The sequence below is a fragment of the Carica papaya genome, chromosome 8 (assembly GCF_054855325.1).
Source record: "Carica papaya isolate Zhongbai chromosome 8, ASM5485532v1, whole genome shotgun sequence".
Classification (NCBI taxonomy): Eukaryota; Viridiplantae; Streptophyta; class Magnoliopsida; order Brassicales; family Caricaceae; genus Carica; species Carica papaya.
Genome location: NC_142316.1, coordinates 23,094,110 through 23,114,854, shown reverse-complemented (window position 1 = coordinate 23,114,854; position 20,745 = coordinate 23,094,110). Strand labels below are relative to the sequence as shown.

The 20,745-nt window shown below is 37.0% G+C and overlaps 1 protein-coding gene across 2 annotated transcripts; it reads right to left on the bottom strand.

The window, feature by feature from the left end:
• Positions 1-67: 67 nt before the first annotated feature.
• HMGB1 (high mobility group B1) lies at positions 68-2,946 on the bottom strand. Of its 2 annotated transcripts, none has more exons than XM_088209139.1 (8): positions 2,844-2,946; positions 2,006-2,090; positions 1,482-1,604; positions 1,325-1,382; positions 1,194-1,238; positions 893-973; positions 735-806; positions 68-374 (listed from the first exon to the last, which is right to left on the bottom strand). In XM_088209139.1, exons 2-8 carry the CDS (start codon positions 2,071-2,073, stop codon positions 306-308), a joined length of 516 nt encoding a protein of 171 aa, XP_088065265.1. In that variant the 5' UTR covers positions 2,074-2,090; positions 2,844-2,946; the 3' UTR covers positions 68-305. The 2 variants fall into 2 exon arrangements, with proteins under 2 accessions (XP_088065265.1, XP_021906257.1); XM_022050565.2 differs by lacking the exon at positions 2,844-2,946 and adding an exon at positions 2,646-2,784.
• Positions 2,947-20,745: the final 17,799 nt, after the last annotated feature.

Genomic DNA, 20,745 nt, shown 5'->3' with positions numbered 1-20,745 from the left:
TCTGGGCTTATGTGAGTCAAGAGAAAACTTCAAAGAGCTAAAACAAAGTGGAAAAGAAGAGAAAACCTCACGTCTAAGCTATAATGCTTTTTTTAATGGAATATTAGCTATAATACTTAATTACAGAAGATATCCGCGGTGAATATCCAAGTATAACAAAATATCAGTGTCACAGCATGAGGCTGATGTGCTATATTCCAAAATACCAAACACCATAGCTCATCTAACAAGTCAACATATGCAAAATCTATCACTTAGATCAAACCATAGTGTTTGCCAAGTCATGAAACAAAATTTATCGGATTTCAGTCCTCTTCATCTTCTTCCTCCTCATCTTCTCCATCTTCAACCTCGTTCTCCATATCTTCCTTCTCCTGCAAGAAAAAGACATTCGGACTCAAATCTATAATCTTGATGGTGGAAGGGAGACATTATCAGAAATACACTGGTAAAAGTGATTGAACAACCAGAGGAAGTTCAAAACAGAGTGAAACAACTGCTTAGAACTTTTGGGCGGAGAAAAAAGTTTTCCCTTAACATCATCTGTTGACTATCGACACTATATCACAGCTTGACCAGCAAATTATGCACCAAGGTACACCTAAGATTGGTCTAACTTGCTGAGCCAATTTCTTTTCTTAAGTCCTTTTGGGAGCAGCGTTGCCGCTGCACCATATTCAGCCCCATGGTAGATTCAGGAATATGGAAGCACAAATATATTAGCATGATTATACCTCTCCACTTGCTTCATCCTCTTCATCATTCACCTCAGATCTTGATCTATCTGATTCATCACTACGATCATTCTGTCAAAGTGATTAAAAGTCAAGCCCTGAAAACACAAAAAAAAAAAATGTCTTTGTAACGGAGAAGACCCATATGATTTATTTACCTGCTTCTTGTTGTAGGCATTCATAAGCTTCTCATATTCAGCCTTCTTTTTTGCAGCTTTGGCCTCATATGGAGCTTTTTCCTTTCCAGACCAAGTAGCAAAATATGTCAATAATCCACAGGACACAAATCTTAACTATTCAATTTCTCAAAGAAAATAGAAGTTATGATGTTGATAATATCTTAGCACAAAAGTTTCTCTATACACAAAAATAGATTCGTCAAGTTCCATACGAGTATATTCTGAAGCAGCAAAGGGGAGAAAAATTGCATAAAAGATGGAGACATTATTAAGAACTTACAGCAGCAGTCATGGATTTCCATTTCTCTCCTCCTGCTTTCCCAACCTTCACAATATTCAAGTAAACAAAATTACTTCTACTTTTCCACAAAACTTGAAAATAGAAAGCTAATTTTAGTCACAGATGCTTACTGCTGACACAGCCTTCACGTTAGGATTTTCTTTTTTGAAAGTCGTTCTAAATTCCTCCCTGTCATATGTGGCTTCAGTCAAAATACAAACTTCAAAGTGAAGCAAATCCCAGAACTAAAGCAATTGACAACTCCAAAAGAAACACAAAAATGCATACAAGAACACAAAGAAAGCACTGGGAGGCCTCTTAGGTTTATTAGGATCTTTCTTGGCCTTCTTCTCTCTCTTAGCTTCACGTTTCGTACTCGCTGCAACAGGAGCTTTCCTCTTCCCTACCTTTCTGAAAATAATAAATATACATATGATCCGTCAAAATAAAATTCTGGTAATTGCTGTATCCATGAAAAACGAAGAGTACGTAACACATAAGATATTAACACAACTTGTTTACACCACCATCTTCGTGGTCTAAGGGTCACCCTCAAACACCCAAACAAAATAAAATTCCACTAATTGCTGTATCCATGAAAAACGAAGAGTACATAACACATAAGATATTAACACAACTTGTTTACACCACCATCTTCGTGGTCTATCAGTCACCCTCAAACACCCAAACAAAATAACAATAAGTGGAAAGAATAAACCTCAATAGGATGATATTCTTGATCAGCTGGTAACTAAAAAAGCATATCATTAACTGAGAAACTGGACAGTTTAGGCATCAAATGATGGGCTAACCTATCATCAACTGGCTTCAGAGCTCCCTTAGTGTTCTTTGCTGCTCCCTTACCCTTAGGATTCTTCATGGTTACAAGAGAAGCACCTGCACACTCAAAATTATTCAGAAACTGCAGCTATTCAACAACGAAGCTAGTTATGTAGGTCATTCCCGGTTATTTGTAACAAAACCAATCGAAGACAAAATAACTCAAATAGTAGAACTAAAATTTTGCTAATAATTTGAAAAATATTCACTCATATCTAAGCTCATAGGACTAGAAGCTAATATCTCTTTGGCCACCGAGAAACTACAACAAAAGAAAGTAGAGCTTTCGAAATTGGAGTTCTCTCAACAACTAGAGAGAGGGGAAAAACAGAGTGGTAATCTTCTAAATTCTTATTTACCAACAGAGAGCTTCTCTAACTACCGTACGACGACTTCTACACTCATTCCAGACCCAAAAAGTTACTTCGAATAGATAACGGATACAAAAATTAACCCCAAAAAAAAAAAAGAAAAACATTTCCACCCTGCTCAATTTTCTTAGCAACCAAACGGGCAGACCAAAAGCTAATCATCACGAGAAAGTAGGAAAAGATAAAGATATAAACGAGGAAAGGAAACAAAATAGATCTAGAAAAAAAAAAACGACTATACCTTCGAGGAAGAAAACAAACTAAGATCTTCTTACGAGAGAAAGGAGACTTGGACCAGAATAAACAGAGAGAGAGAAAGAGAGAATAATATCGAAGACAGAACCGACCGCAGAAGAGATAAACGTGACCGGAAGTGGCAGTAAAACCTAAGGTTCTTAGCCTTCGGAGATATGCGGTCAGAGGGTCAAAGTGGTTTTACCTGCTACAGCCGGTAAGTGAAGGTCCAGAAGAGGATTATTTATTGATCAAAGAAAGCGCTTGGGGAAAATTAGGGATTTGATGAATAATTGGCAATCGATGGGATTTTAAGCGGTGGTGATGCTTGCCGCCAAATTATCCGGTACATGCAATGACATGGGAGCTATTTGTTGCACGTTTGTTTGGCTGACACGTGGGACGCTGATTATACGTGGACGAGATTTCTAGTTATTGGCTGAGACCACTAAAATTAACTGTCCGGTTCTTGAAAGGATGCAACCCATTCAACACGGGGAAATGGTAATTTTAATAGATTGACAATGATTCGAATTGTAGAAATGAAAGATTGATAATGATATTTTAAATACATAATAGTGATTTATTATTAATAAGTTTACATTTTGTTATTAATTATTTAGATAATTTTATTGTAAAAATTAAATAATAATGTTTTCAACTTAATACTTAATTAAGTTAAAAATAAATATTTTAGAATAAATTAAATTATTAGAAAAATATTTTTAAAATATATTTAATATTATTTAGGTTTACATAATTTTTTTTATTTTATCATTTATTACTAATTTTATAACACAATTAATTAAACATAATTGATGGATATCCAATCTACCAAAAATAATTTCTTACTCCAACAATAATTTTGAATTTATAGTAGTGACGAATAGAATCGAATTCCCAGGGAATTAAAAACTAATTTTTCTTTATGACCAAGAGCAAAACTTGGGGTTTTCGTTTTGATTGATTAAAGTGAACCAAGAGAACTTAAAACGGGAAAACAGAAATTAATTTCAGCAAATAAATAAGATACTAAAACAGTTAGGAATAGATTTCAAGTAGAAAAGTAGTTTTGATTCCAGTTACAAGATTGATCATTGATGCAAGAATAATTTTTGTTAGCTTTAATAAACTAGTTCTAGTTATCAGAGATACGCCTGACAATCAATTTTTTCTTAATATATTAATCAAGAGGCGCTCGTTAGTTAATTCTTGTTAATAAACAACCCTAAAGACACTCCTAAAATTTAGTTTATCAACAATATTAAAATTTAGAAAGACCTTATTCTAGTTAATGAATTCGACCATGTGATTGATTCAAAGCAAATTATATATTCTCTTAGTATTAGAATAATTCACCACCAACATCAAGACAACTTAAACAATTACATATTTATGAGTTTTGAATGGCAATATGCTACTCTATTGTATGCTTAATGAGCCATGTTAAACGAACAACAAATAACAATGATAACATTTGCAGATAGATATATAAATATTGAAGTTTAAATAAAAACAAAAACAAAAATAGTTAGATTTCACAATCCCAAAATGAAACTTCAACTAAATCTTTAATTGGAAAGAATATTTGTTTAACAACTCATGATGAGCTCAATACACAACATGATGTTTTTGTGACTACTCAAGAGAAAGAATGGTCCAGAAAGACGAAGTTTACTGCTGCTTTTTGCCTGCCATTCTCTTATATTTCCCTTCTTATTTAAAGGGCAAGAGGATTAGGGGTTTTCTCCCATGAATATAAGGTTTTCCTATATGATCTCGATTTTCTTTCTACTTTTTAAAATCATCATTTTTCTTGATTGGTTTTCCACTTTTCAGTAAAAATAGGATCTTCTTTTAAATTTAAAAGTGTGCTGAGATATCAATATCTACTGCTATTATTAGGGTCCATGTGACATCCCAAATGCTAATTAAGGCATGTGGATGTTAGATATAGAAATAGAATAACGAGTGCATGATAAAATTTTACACAGCAGAACTAATTAATACAAATCCCTTATAAATATATATGAGTTTCAATTATATACGTATAACTGAGGCCAAGTGGCGACAAAATACAAAGTCAAAATATAAAAGAATACCACTTTTTTCACTATACTATTGGACTCATCAGAGTGCGGGAACGATCATACACTCAAGTTTTGTGGATCCACGGGATCTTTATAAACTTCGATGGGTAAGTCAGCTAGTGGTTCCTCATTCTCTTGCTCATCCAAGGGAGCATGGAAAGAGTGAGTTCCATATGCTCAGTAAGAAAAATAATATTTAAATAATATCGTAAAATTTTAAAAGTGAATTATTCTAACATAAATACTTACTATTTGCCTACTTCGTAGATTCCTATATTACATTATGAAAATAATTTATTTATTAGATAAAAATATTATGTTAATATAATCAAACATACATACATCATACCAGATAATAAAGAAAATTAAATAAACAACAAAATTCTCATATTTTCATGTCATGCTTCGCAAAGTCGTTACGACTTCCATTTCTGAAGGTAGATACAGATTTTCAACTACCCATGTGGAATGACCAGATCATATATAAATGATGGCAATTTGCTCATGCAGATTTCCTGTTGCCCAAACCATTGTAAAATCTACAATTATAGTCGTACCAACCATAGTGGTCCTATTAGATATTTTATAGTCACAACAGTACTTAGCTAAAGGTTACACCTAATAGATATTCGCATCACCACTTTCGTTAGAGAGTACGCTGTCATCCACAGGGAGTGATTCTCTTACGTCTTTCCAGACCAGATGGGGGAGGGGGAAACAGTTACCCCAGATGGGGTTAGAGGAACAGATACCCCTCAGAGATAAAAAGTCAAATGAGATACTTGATGCATTATGCATGTCAATGCAGATACATACTAACGAGACACTCGATACATTATGCATGTCAATATAGATACATACTCAGACCATTCATGCTTCATTTCACAATTTTTTTTATTTTTTATTTTATAGGTAATCTTACCGGTTTCATATTATTTTAATTACATGCAAATCATCAAGTGTCTATAATTTACATAACATACTTGAAATCAAGAACAATTCAGCTTATTTATTAGACCTACAAACACAAAAGCATGCAAAACAGGTAAAATCACAATTATTAATTTAATAATTTTTTATTTAAAAATACCCCTTAAAACGTTTAAAAAAATACTATACCGAAACCTTAATAATTTCTTCTACGTCATTCTTCTTTTCTTTCTTTTCTTCTATCTCTAGATCTCTCTCTCTCTTTCTAATTCTTGAAAGATGGAAGAATGGAAGTGTGGGAAAAAATGGAAAGGCAAGGCCCTATTTATGAAAATGGGGAGCTGTCGGATTTGCACTAAGTGAAAAATTTGGTGAAGAGAGAGGAAAAAATATGCTTGGCATGAAAAACGAGGGAGGAAAATCTCCTTCGCTGGCGACAGCGATGCGTCGCCCAAGTTGACAACGGTGCACTGCCCAAGGCGGTAGTGGCCCGCTCAGCGTGCACATGAGCTAGCCTGGACGCGCACAGGCCCTAGGTGCACAGGGGCCTATCCGCGCAGGCCTGCTGCGCGGACAACGCGTGCACAGTATGCGGCACTTGTCTGTGCGTGAGGTAACACGTGGATGGTCTACCTGCGCGCGATAGGACGCGCGCAGGAGCTAGCCCCGCATCGTGCGCTCTATGCGCACATCCCGCACCAGCTGTGCTTGCGTGCACACGCACAGTGCGGAGGCGCCTGTGTGGGTAGCTCCCCTTTCTTGCGAGATTTTTCTCCTGTTTTTCTATTTTTTAAAACTTTAATTTTTTTTTAAAAAATAAACAAATAAACTTAAAATAAGATAAAATTAATTAAAATTTAAATAAACTAAAATAAATAAAATTGGTATAAATTCATGAATTACAATAATAATTTGAAAAGTAAATTAAATGAGTTCAATGCTGCGTAAAAACCCAAATAAATAGGGTCTTTTAAATAAATTAAGTACAGTGATAGGCGAGGTGTTACATCCGCCCACCTTAAAAAATTTGGTCCCCAAATTTATCTTGAACAAGTCCGGATACTTCTCCCTCATCTCGCTTTCTAGCTCCCACGTTGTTTCTTTTAGGGTATGATACTGTCATCACATCTTCACCATGGGAATCGTTTTATTGCGTAGGACCTTGTCGGTCCACCCAAGAATCTCTATGGGAACTTCCTCATAAGTCATGTTGGCTTGTACTTGCACCTCATCGTGAGGAATGATATGAGAAGGGTTAGAGTGGTACCTCTTTAGCATTGAGATATGAAAGACGTCATGTAAACCTGTAAACTCTCGGGATAGAGCGAGACAATATGCCACGGGTCTAATGCACTCGATGATCTGAAAAGGTCCCACGTAACGAGAGTTTAACTTTCATCTTTTCTTAAACCGCATCTTTCCCTTATAGGAAAAAACTTTGAGGAAAACTTAGTCTCCCATGGCAAATTCCAAGAGTCACTTACGATTGCCGGTGTAACTTTTTTGACGGCTCTAGATGGTAACTAAGTTCTTACGAATGATTGCGACCTTTGCAATGGTCTCTTGAATGAAGTCTGGTCCCAAATGGCACTGGTTCTCCACTGCGTTCTAATAGGTAGGAGAATGGCAAGGCCTACCGTACAATGAATCATACGGAGTCATGCTGATGTTGGAATGATAACTATTATTATAAGCAAATTCACATAGGGGAAGATATTCATACCAATTATCGCCAAAGTTAAAGATGCAAGCACGCAACATATTTTCTAATGTTTGGATTGTACGTTCTGACTGATCATCTGTTTGGGGATGCTAAGTAGTGCTGAAATACAATCTAGACCCCAAAGCTTCATGAAAACTGTCCAAGAAGTGGGAGGTAAATCGAGAATCTCGATAAGATACAATGGATAAGGGAACACCATGAAGTTGAATAAACTCATCAACATATAGACAGACTAATTTGCTGGTGGAGTTAATGGTTATGATAGGTAGGAAATGAGCTGTCTTGGTTAGTTTGTCAAAGATGACCCAAATAGTGTTCCGACCATAACAGGTCCTGGGTAATCCAATGACCAAATTCATGGTTACATGCTCATACTTCTATTTAAGGATCGGAAGACCTTGTAACAAACTGTTAGGCCTTTGATATTCATCCTTAATTCTCTGTCAAGTGAGGCATCAGATTGACTATGCTCTTCTTCTTTCCCAGCCACCAATATTGTCGCTTGAAGTTTCAGTACATCTTGATACTCCCAAGATGGATGGATAGCTTGGAAGCGTGGGTGGTCTTGAGAACATCTGCCCTTACAGCAATGAGAACCCAGATTTGGTTCTAAAATCTAAACAGTCCATCATCTGAAATCCTAAAATTAGAAAATTTGTCATAAGAGAACTTACCTATATTCTTGGTGAGTTCCGAGTCTGTGGATTGAGCTTCTCAAATTTTCATGAAGAGATCTGGCATAGCTCGGACCTGAGCGAGATAGATGCCTTTGCCATTATAGCTAAGGCGAAGCGAGTGTATAGTATCCATCAATTTCTAATTAGAGCCCATGGTTTGGGCCAACACTACAGACTCTTTTATGCTTAATGCATCTGCGACTACATTTTCTCTACTAGGATAATAGATGATCTTGCAGTCATAGTCCCTTAGAAGATCCATCCAGTTTCTCTGTCTCATGTTTAACTCCCTTTGTGAGAAGATGTACTTCAAACTCTTGTGGTTAGTGTAAATCTTGAAAATCTAACCAGACAGGTAATGACGCCATATCTTCAGGGCAAAGATAATGGCCACCAACTCTAAGTCATGGATAAGGTATTTTTGCTTATGAGGTTTTAATTGTCAGGACCCATAAGCGACTACTCTACCATGCTGCATCAAGACACATCTCAAGCCAATATGAGATACGTTGCAGTAGACTTAAAATCTTCTAATATTATCAGGGAGGATCAACGCAAGAGTAGGGTGAGACGACACTTCAGTTCCATGAATCTTTCACTGCATTCGTAATTCCAGACAAATGGTACACCCTTTCGGGTGAGTTGGGTCAATAGAGCAGCAATCTTAGCAAATCCGTCAATGAACCACCAATAGTAACCTGCTAAGCCAAGAAAACAACGTACCTTGACCACATTAGTGGGCATATTCTATTTGACCACTATTTCAACCTTGGATGGGTCCATGAAAACTCCTTCACTCGAAATTACATGGTCGAGGAACGAAATTTTATTTAACTAGAAGGAGCATTTGCTAAGTTTAACATAGAGTTGGTTCTGGCGAAGGGTCTCCAACACTTTAGTCAAGTGCACTGCATGTTCCTCTAGGCTCTTGGAGTACACTAAGATGTCATTAATAAAAATTATGATGTACTAACTTAGTGCGTGCTGAAAAATCTATTCATGAGGTCCATGAAGGCTGCAGAGACATTGGTTAACCCGAAAGGCATTACCCTGAACTCGTACAAGTCGTACCTACACCGAAAAATAATCTTTGGAATATCTTTTTCTTTGACTCTCAGCTTGTGATATCCCGTCTTAAGGTCAATCTTAGAGAATACCGTGGCTCCTTGCAGTTGATCAAAGAGGTCATCGATTCGAGGTAAAAGGTACTTGCTTTTAACTTTCACTCGGTTAAGCTCTCAGTAATCCACACAGAGTCTAAGAGAACCATCATTCTTCTTCATGAACAACATTGGAGCGCCCCAAGGAGAATGGATAGGGCGGATAAACTTCTGGGTAATTAGTTCAGAAAGCTGATTCTCTAGTTTTGCTAGCTCAGCACGACTCATATAATAGACGGGCTTCAATATTGGCTGGGTTCTGGGCAACAATTCAATTAGGAACTCTACTTCTCATGGGGGAGGTAGATCAGGAAGTTCGATGGAAAAGACATCCAGAAAGTTACAAATAATCGGTATAGAACACATGGCAAGATCGGCACCCATATTCTTATTTATTTAATTGTTAGGAAAAATAATAACGATAAATTTTATTCCTTTTTTGGGGACTGTAAAGTTGCAATTTTACTTTTACAATCGATTATTGTTTTATACTTCTTTAACCAATCCATTTCTAATATCACATCAAATCTTAAAAACTTTAACAGTATTAGATTCATAAATACTTTTATCCCTGAAGCTTTTACCTTGTAATCTTTATATACACAAAGAGCTTCTAATAGTCACCTAGAGGGAGTTTCTACCGTTAATATTTTCGCTAAAGGTTCTGGCCTAAAATCAAGATTACAAGCAAATGCACAAGAAATAAAAGAGTGAGTAGCACATGTATCGATCAAACATTCGGCATAAGTATCATGAATAGAAAGCATACATTGGATAAGAACAAGAGTGGGGAGAGCATTAAGTTCATCTAAGTGGTACACACGACCCTATGTGATATATCGCCTTGGCCATGTCCTTCGTTCGGTAGGGGTAGTCCTTTTAAGGTGTTGGGTGCTTCTGCACCGATAACAGGTGTGATTGATATGCTGATAGGGTAGGTCATCATGCGAGCGACCACAATGCTGACAGGGTTGGTTAGGTTGGGCCAGCTAAACTGTAGGTGGAGGCAAGGTAAAAGGAAGGGCAACTCTAGTTCGTTTATTGGGGTGGCTACTTATTGGATAAGGCAATCTCCTTTTAAATTATTGGGGTTATTGTTGTTGGGTACAGACTCGGGAAATGCATTGGTGTTTAGCCGAGATAAGGTTTTTGGCCAATTAGGCAGGTTCTAGCACTTTCGTATACGAGCTGGGTCTCAGTATCATAACCCGATCATAGTAGTCGGCATGAAGGCCCTTTAGAAACTTCTACTTTTTCGACTTTCAAGGGGGGGGGGGGGAACCATTAGAGCAGCGAACTTAGACAGTTAGACAAAACGGGCTGCATATTGGGCAACTATTAGATTTCCTTGGTAGAGATCCTAAAATTCTTCTTCCTTCTTTCTTGGACATAAGTAGGGAAGAAGTTATCAAAGAATGCATATATGAAAACTTCTCAAGTGATAGGGGTAGGTAGGACTTCCTTCTTAAGTCGCCACTAATGTTCTGCTTTATTATTTAACATAAAGACTAGTAGGAAAACTTTCTGTTCCTCAGTCAGGTCAAGGATAGAGAAAATCTTCTCTATCTATAGGATCCAGGCTTCGGCTACTAAGGAAATGGGGCCACATTCAAAATATAGTGAGTTAAGCTTCTTAAACTCTGCTATGTTGTAGGAAATGGAACTTCGGTTGTTCAGTATTCTAGGGCAGGAGATAGATAAGGGTTGGCTTAATTTTGTCCTATGCTTGCAGTTAATCCTTAAATGGCTCAGAAAAATTCAGCAAATTCAGTCCTGGTCGGGTGATCCGAGGCTTCAGATTGCAACGTATGCTCTAAGGATGGTCTTCCTCTGTTATTCCTACAAAAGAAAGGAAGACACGAGTTGGTGGTCTGATTTTCAAAAAGAGGACTTATTCTTCCTAGGTACTCTAAGGGTCTTTCTAACTAAGGCCTCAGTGTAAGGGATTTGATCCATGTAATTCTACTCTGATACCATCTGTGACATCGTAAATGTTAATTAAGGCATGTGGGTGTCAGATACAGAAACAGAATAATAAGTGCATGGTAAAATTTTATGTAGTGGAATAAATTAATACAAATCCCTTACAAGTATATATGAGTTCCAATTACATACATATAACTAAGGTCAGAAGTGGCTGTAAAATATAAAGTCAAAATACAAAAGAATGTCACTTCTTTTACTATGCTATTAGACTCATCAGAGTGTGGGAACGATCATGCACTTAAGTTTTATGGATCCACGGAATCCTTATAATCTTCGATGGGTAGGTCAGCTGGTGGTTCCTCATTCTTTTCATCATCTGGGTGGGGGCATAGAAAGAGTGAGTTCCATATGCTCAGTAAGGAACACAGTATTTAAATAACATTGTAAGGTTTTAAAGGTGAATTATTCTAACATAAATACTTACCATTTGGCTACTTCATAGATCTATCTTACATTATAAAAATGATTCATCTATTAAAAAAAAATATCACGTTAATATAATCAAGCAAACATACATAATACTAGATAATAAAGAAAATCAAATAAATCATGAAATGCTCAAATGAATCATAAATGATAAAGATGTTGTTTATACACACTATCAAACTCCTCCACATTTATCTTGTGTTTGCCCTTAAGCACCTTATAATACCATTTAATAATTTTCAATCTTTCACCCTCAACCCAATTGTCCCCAGCCATTTCCTCACAACTCATATATTACACCTCAACTCTTGAATTATGAAAACAACCATCAACTAGTAATTATTTAGTAATTATTTGGTTTGAGTTTTATGAAATTACACTAATGAACAACTACTTTGAATAGTACTTGAGCACAAAATGAAAACATTTTACAAGTTTCTGGAAACATTTATTTTTCCTTAAGAGGAATGACCAACATCTAGTATAAATCTACATCAAACCTATTCAGATATAAGAATTTCATGTAATTGGTTCATGCTAGAACAGAAAATGTAATTGTAACTAATTCAAACACTTATATTACTTACTTGAAATGTCATCAACCTTTTGATGCGATAACAAATATTTGTGATGAATGTACCCAGTTACTCAGTTACTCACAATTTTAAGTGGCTACTAGCTATTCACAGTTAATTGACCAGAAGAGTAGATTATTATTTGTGCTCCCTTTTTAAAAAAAAATTCCAATCATGAACTTTAAGATTATTAGACACACAAATCCAGATAGGTTGTAGTGAAATTTTCCTAAGTATGGTGTGAAAAGATGAAAATAAACTATAAATCCTAGATGATTATCATGAATGCAATTCAAGTATTGAAATATCACAATTGAGTTGTTTTGGAAATAACTGAGACAGTAGTGAAAAAGATGAAGTTAAAAATTGTTGAAAACTTATGTGCCTTGAACAAGGCTAAAGTGTGCATCAATAGGTGTCATGAGAAATGTTTGAATGTAACAGATATAATGTAGCAGAATATCAAAATGAAACCTAAAAATGTAGTATTACCTTCTCCCATACTTAAACTACACATTATCCACAATGTGATGCAAAGAAGATGAGAACGAAGTGAAAGAAAAATGAATGGACAAAGTGACTCCCCTAATTTTGTGACTTGGGGGTGTGGCACACTAGAGGCATCGACTGATCTTGGGGTGAAGGATGTCCTTCACTATTTTTGCTTTTAATTGGGCTAGTTCATCAACTCTTTTTGACAACTAGTGGGTCAAATTCTCGAGGTAAAACAGGTGTCCATTTATCTTCTGAATATATAGCAATACTTCTTGTAGGAGTTGGTTGATGCAGGTTCGATTACAGAAGGTGTTGTGGCAGTAGCTTCTGTGGTATCAAGTTTTGTGTGCTCTTTCTTTTTGTAATACACTCGTATGTTTCTAGGCACAAGTGGGCTAAAGAATGGGATGTTATCCTTAAGATGTAGTAGTCTCATGTCATCCAAAGAGCCAAAATCTTCCTCTTGTGGAACTTGGGGTTCGAGTGTCACTGGAGGTGACTGTCTCTACATCGTCATCTCATCAGTAATTTGTAATTTATTTTTGAATTAGTCGTATCTCTTGACAGATCCCTTCACTCTCATTTTGGTTTGGTATTTAGAGGTTTGGACGGAGGGAAGGTTAGGGTTTGAAATCAGAGGTGGGAGGTTCAGGTTAGGGCAGGGGGAAAGGGTTTATGTTTTGAGGAAAAAAACAGGGAAGAGGGGGTGGGTTGGTTCAAATAAAAGGGTTAAGGCAAAAAATTAAAATTGAAAAAGGCACCAAATAGCCTTGGCATAAACTTTGGACGAGGCTTATGTGGGTATCCCAAAAAGGTTTTTTTGCCCAACATATGGCCATGGAATAAGCCTTGGGCAAGACTTATGTGAACATTTGAAATTGAACTCCAGATATAGCTATAGCATAAACCTTGGGCAAGACTTACATGATTACCTCCAAATTAAACTCTAGGTATTATTGTGTCATAAGGCTTCGGCAAGGCTCAAGTAGTTGGCATGGCCCTTGAGCAAGGCTTATATGGGTACTTTAATAATATATATGTTTGAGCCTTAGACAAGACTTAGGCTAGTACCCCGAAGACTAGGCATAGACCTTGGGCAAAACCAGAGTGTTGACATAAAATTTGAGCAAGGCTTATCTTCAGTTTGAGACTTAGTGGGTTTATGTGTCGCCTCTCCATTACTGATCTACAAGCAATGGAAAGTAAATTCCAGTCAAAATAAACAGAATAAAATGTTTATAAAAACTAAAATAACTAAAATTCAACATAAAGACAAAAAAAAACTAATTGGTTGCCTCCCATTAAGCGCATTTGTTTATTGTTCTAGGCTAGACATTGTCTACTTCTGTCAATCACTTTTTTCAATAATGCCCAGGGTGAGTTCTTCGACTTGTTGCGTAGAGAATGTTTCGTAGAAAGGCTTCAACTGATGTTTATTCACCTTGAAAATTTTGCAGGTGTCCAGGCTTTTGATCTCAACTGCACCATGAAGGAATGTGTTAGTAATTATGAACATATCTAACCACCTTGAAGATAACTTCCCGGGGAATAGCTTCAGGTAAGAATCGTAAAGTAAGAGTTTCTATCATATTGAGAATTATTTTTTGGAGATCATTTGGTCACGAAAAGCCTTCATCTTTTCTTTATAAATTCTTGAGCTCTCATAAACATCATTTCTTATTTCTTTAAGTTCTTACAACTGTAGCTTTTTGTGATCTCTAACTTTTTCCAGCTTTATGTTGCAGCTCTTAATTGCCCAATAGGCTCTGTGCTCTAATTCAACAAGGAGGTGACAAGCATTGTAAAAGATTAGACGGTATGGTGACATTCCTATGGGAGTTTTGAAAGTAGTTTGATAAACTCATAAATCATCATTTAATAGTAGGTTATAATCCTTCTTGTTAGGAGTGACCATTTTTTCTAAAATCAACTTCACTTCTCTATTAAAAACTTCTGCTTGCCCACTAGTCTCTGGGTGGTAGGCAGTAAAGATGTAGTGGGTAACATGATATTTTTTAACAGAGCTTCCATAACCCGATTATAAAAGTGTGTCCCTTAGTCACTTATCATCGTTTGTGATATCCCAAATCTGACGAAGATATGAGTTTTGACAAAGTTTATAACAATTATAGTGTCATCAATTCTAGTAGCCTTGGCTTCCACTCACTTAAAAACATAGTCAACCACAAGTAGAATGTATGAGTTATCGAAAGAGGAGGGGAATGGTCCTATAAAACCTATGCCCTATATGTCAAAGATCTCACAAATTAAGATGGGTGTTAAATAGGGAGGGCCAAAATAACCCACATTTCAACACCTTGCAGGCTGTCCACTTAGGGCCGAAATGTCCTCTGCAAGCATGAGAGTGACTGTAACACTCTGCCCATCACTGTGCTTAATTTATTTGGAAAATCTTATTTATTCGTGCCTTTAGGCTGCATTGAACTCATTTAATTGACTCCGGATATTATTTATCGTAATTCATGAATTTTGTTGATTTTTAATTATTTTGATCTTATTTAATTTTATTTAATTTTAATTATTTCTATTTAATTTTAATTTAATTGCATTAATTTTATTTGCTTTATTTCTGTACATGAAAAGAAAATGAAATTTTGGAAAAACAACGAAATGCAAAAATTCCTGCGAAAAAATATCGCATGGAAGAGGAGCTACCCGTGCAGGATGCTTGCTCACTATACGCGCATAAACATGCGCACAGTAGGCACGGACGTGCGCACAACGTGCCTGTCCCATCCATGCACGCGGTGTGGGGTCAGACCTTGTCCATGTCCTGTCGCGTGTTGGTGGCTCGTTCGCACGTCACCTCACACGCGGATAGGCGCCGCACACTGTGTGCACATGGTTCACGCAGCAGGCCTGTGCTAGGCCCTTGTGCACCTGGGGTTTGCGCATGCGGTGCCCAGCGTGTCTTGGACCTGCGTGCGCGGCAGAAGGCCTGTAAGCCTGCATGCTAGCCTGTAGCGCGCCGGACGGCCACTACCACCTTAGATAGTGCGTCGCCGTGCCTCGAGCGGCATGTTGCTGTCATCGGCAGAGAAGACTTTTCTCCCTCATTTTTTATGCTAAGCAACTTTTTTCTCTCTCTTCACCGGATTTTGCCACTTGGCACTAATTCGAAGGTTCTTAATTTCTATAAATAGACATTCCCTTCCCATTCTTTCCCACACTTTCATTATTCCATTTTCAAGAATTAGAGAGAAAGAAAGAGAGAGTGATCTAGAGAGAGAGGGAGAGAAAGGAAAGGAGAACAATGAAGGAGAAAATATCGAGGTTTCGGTAAGAAATTTAGTATTTCTTTATATGTCTTAAAGAGTATTTTTAGATAAAAAAATTATTAAATATGATAATTGTGATTTTACTTGTTTTACATGCTTTTGTATTTGTAGGTCTAATAAGTTGAATTGTTCTTGTTTTTAAGCATGCTATGTGATTTATAGACACTGATGATTTGCATGTAATAAAAATAATATGAAATCGTTATTATTAACTAAAAAGATAAAAGAAAAAAAAAAGAAAAAAGTAGAATGAAGCATGAATGGTCCGAAGTATGTATCTGTATTGACATGCATAATACATCAAGTGTCTCATTAGGATTTTTATCTCTGAGAGATATCTGTTCCCCTAAACCCATCAAGGGTATTTATTTCTCCTTTCCCCATATGGTCTGAAAAGACATAAGAGGACCGCTCCCTGTGGATGTGGTGTATCCTCTGACGAGACTAGTGACACGAATGTCTATTAGGGGTCACTTTTGGGTAAATACTGTCGTAACTATAGATATCTGATAAGACCACTACGGTTGGTACAGTCTTGGTCATAGATTGTACTATGGTTTGGTCAGCCAAAATTGTGCATGAGCAAATTGTCATTATTTGTATATGATTTAGTCATTCCACATGGATAGTTGGAAATCTGTGTCTATCTTCAGATATGGAAGTTATAATGACTTCGCGAAGCATGACACAAAAATCTAAGTATTTCATGATTTATTTAATTTTTTTTATCATCTGGTATGATGTGTGTTTGTTTTGATTATATTAACGTGCTGTTTTTTTAATAAATAAATTATTTTCATAATGTAAGATAGGTCTGCAAAGTAGCCAAACGGTAAGTATATATGTTAGAATAATTTACATTTAAAACCCTACGATGTTATTTAAATACTGTTTTCTTTACTGAGCATACAGAACTCACTCTTTTCATGCCTTCATAATGAGGAAGAGAATGAGGAACCACCAGCTGACCTACCCATTGAAGTCTATGAAGATCCCGACAAAATTTGAATGCATGAATGTTTCCACACTCTGATAAGTCCAATAGCACAGTGAAAAAAGTGGCCTTATTTGACTTTGTATTTTATAGCCACTTCTGGCTCAGTTATATGTGTGTAACTGGAACTCATATATATTTGTAAGGAATTTGTATGAATTTGTTCAACTGCATAAAATTTTATCATGCAATTATTATTTTGTTTCAGTATCTGACACCCATTTGCCTTAATTAGTATTTAGGATGTCACATATGATATCATAGCAGAATTAGGCGGATCAAATCCCTTACACTGAGACTTAGATAGAAAGACTCTTAAAAGTACTTAGGAAGAATAAATCCTCTTATCAAAAAATTAGACCACCAACTCGTGTCTTCCTTTCTTTTGTAGGAATGATGTGAGGAAGGCCATTCGTAGAGCGTACTGAACAATCTGAAGCCCCGTATCACTCGACCAGGGGTTGAATTTTTCAAACTCTTCCGAGCCATCCAAGGATTGACTATAATCGTAGGACAAAATGAAGTCAACCCTTGTCCACCTCCTACTCCTGAATACCGAACAGTCGAGAGGTCCATTTCCCACAACATAGCAGAGTTTAGGAAGCTTAACCCACCACATTTTGAAGTGGCCCTGACCCCTTAGTAGTCGAAGCCTGGATCCTATAGATAGAGAAGTTTTTATCTGTCCTAGACTTAACTGAGGAACAGAAAGTTTCCCTAGCAGCTTTTATGCTAAACGGTGAAACAGAACACTAGTGGCAACTTAAGAAGGAAGTCCTACCTACCCCTACCACTTGGGAAGTTTTCATGGATGCATTATTTTATAACGTTTTTCTTACTTATGTTTGAGAGAAGAAGGAGGATGAATTTTAGGACCTCCACCAAGGAAATCTGATAGTTGCCTAGTATGTAGCCCGTTTTGTCCAACTATTTAGGTTTGCCCCGGTCACCCTCGAAAGCTAAAAATCTAAGAAGTTTCTAAAGGGCCTTCCTGCCCACATCTATGACCGGGTCGCGATGCTGAGACCTATCTCGTATGCAAAGGTGCTAGAATATGCCCAGTTGACTGAAGACCTCACCTCAGCCAAGCACCAATGCATTATCCGAGTCTGTACCAACAATAACCCTAACAGTTTAGGAGGAGATTGTCTGATCCAGTAAGTAGCCACCCCAATAAATGAACTAGAGTTTCCCTTCCCCGTGCCTTGCCTCCAACTACAGTTCAACCTGCCCAACCTAACCAACTCTGTAAGCATTGTGGTCACTCGCACAGTGACCTACCCTGTAAGCGTATCAATAACGCCTGCTATCAGTGCAGAAGCACCTAACATCTCATAAAAGACTGCCCCCAGTAACCAAAAGATGTAGCCATACCCATAGCTCAGGATTGCATGTATCACTTAGATGAACCTAGTGCTCCCCCCACTCTTGTTCTTAGCTAGGGTATGTTTTCTATTCATGACACTTTTGCCAAGGCTTTGATCGATATAAGTGCTACTCACTCCTTTATTTTATGTGCATTTGTTTATAATCTTAATTTTAGGCCGTAACCTTTAGCAAAAACATTGACAATAGAAACTCCTTATAGGGGATTATTAGAAGCTCACTATGTATATAAAGATCGTAAGATAAAAGGTTCAGGAATAGAAGTATTTGTGAATCTAATACTGTTAGATTTCTCAAGATTTGATGTGATATTAGGAATAGACAGGTTAGAAAATTATAGAGAAACAATCAATTGTGAAAATAAAATTATAACTTTACAGTCCTCGAAAAAAGAATAAAATTTATTGATATTATTTTTCCCAACAATTGAATAAACATGAATATGTGTAAAGATCCTTCTATGTGTTCCATACCAATTGTTTACAACTTTTTGGATGTCTTTTCCATCAAACTTCTTAGTCTGCCTCCCCTGCGATAAGTGGAGCTCTTAATTGAATTGTTGCTTAGAACCCAGCCAATCTCGAAGCCTACCTATCGTATGAGTCGTGCTGAATTAACAGAGTTAGAAAATTAGCTTTTTGAACTTATTACTCAGAAGTTTATCCGCCCTAGCCATTCTCCTTAGGGCGCTCTAGTGTTGTTCGTGTAGAAGAAGGATGGTTTCCTCATACTCTGTGTGGATTAGGGGGAACTCAACTGAGTGACAATTAAAAGTAAGCACCCCTTACCTCGAATTGATGACCTCTTTAATCAATTGCAAGGAGTCGCGATCTTCTCTAAGATTGACCTCAGACGGGATACCACCAGTTGAGAGTCAAGGAAGAAGATATTCCAAAGACCGCCTTCTAGAGCAGACATAGTTTGTACAAGTTCAGGGTAATGCCGTTCGGGTTAACCAATGCCCCTATAGCCTTCGTGGACCTCATGAATAGAGTTTTTCAGCACGCACTAGATTAGTATTTCATCATTTTTATTGATAACATCCTAGTGTATTTAAAGAGCCTGGAGGAACATGTAGTGCACTTGACTAAAGTGTTGGAAACTCTTCATCGGAACCAATTGTATGCTAAACTGAGCAAGTACTCCTTCTGGTTAGATCGAGTTTTCTTTCTTGGTCATGTAATTTCGAGTGAAGGAGTTTCTGTGGATCCGTTAAAGGTTGAAATAGTAGTCAACTGGAATCCGCCCACCAATGTGGTCGAGGTACGTAGTTTCCTTGGCTTGACAGGTTACTATCGGTAGTTCATTGATGAATTTGCTAAGATTGCCGCTCTATTGACTTTACTAAGCTGGAAGCACGTACCATTTATCTGAAATTACAAATGTAGTGGAAGCTTTGTGGAATTGAAGCACCATCTTACCTTTGCCCCTGTGTTGATCCTCCCTAATAATATTGAATAATTTCAGTTCTACTACAGTGCATCTCATATTTGTTTGGGGTATGTTTTGATGTAGTATAGTAGAGTAATTGCTTATGGTTCCTGACAGTTAAAACCTCATGAATGGAACTACCCTACCCACGACCTAGATTTGACAACCATTATCTTGGCCCTGAAGATATGACGTCATTACCTATTTGGTCAGACTTTTGAGATTTACACTGATGACAAGAGTTTGAAGTATATTTTCTCATAAAAGGAGTTAAATATGAGATAGAGACGCTGAATGGATCTTTTAAAGGACTATGACTACAAGATAATTTATCAACTCGATAGAAGAAATATAGTCGCTGATGCAATAAGTCAAAAAGAGTTTGCAGTGTTTGCTTAAACCATGGCCTCCAGTTGGAAATTGATGGATACCATGTAGTCTCTCTGCCTTAGCTACTAGGCTAAAAGTACCTATCTTTTTCAGATCCAAGCCCTATCGGATCTCTTTATGAAAATTTGGGAAGCTCAGTCCTTGGACCCAGAACTCACCAAGAATTTAGGTAAGTTCACTTCTAACAAATCTCCTTATTTTAGGAATTTAGATCTGTTCAGATTTCAGAACCGAATTTGAGTTCCCATTGTTGTAAGGGTGGATGTTCTCAAGACTGCCCATGCATCCAAGCTATTCATCCATCCCAGGAGTACTAAGATATACCGGGAGTTGAAGCGTCAATACTGGTGGCTGAGAATGAAGAAGGATATAGTTGACTACGTCTCTCGATGCCTTACTTGTAAGAGGATTAAAGCAGAACATCAGAGATCTGGTGGTTTATTACAAGGTCTTCTAATTCTTGAATGGAAATGAGAATATGTAGCTATGGATTTTTTCACAAAATTGCCCAGGACCTGTTCTGGTCGAAATGCTATTTGGATCAT

Bases quoted from the DNA above. Each gene is read 5' to 3' on its own strand.
- HMGB1 (XM_088209139.1), bottom strand. From the start codon at position 2,073: ATGAAGAATCCTAAGGGTAAGGGAGCAGCAAAGAACACTAAGGGAGCT. The intron at 1,605-2,005 runs GTTAGCCCATCA...TATTATTTTCAG, and splicing joins CTGAAGCCAGTTGATGATAG to AAAGGTAGGGAAGAGGAAAG. The intron at 1,383-1,481 runs GTATGCATTTTT...CACATATGACAG, and splicing joins AGTGCTTTCTTTGTGTTCTT to GGAGGAATTTAGAACGACTT.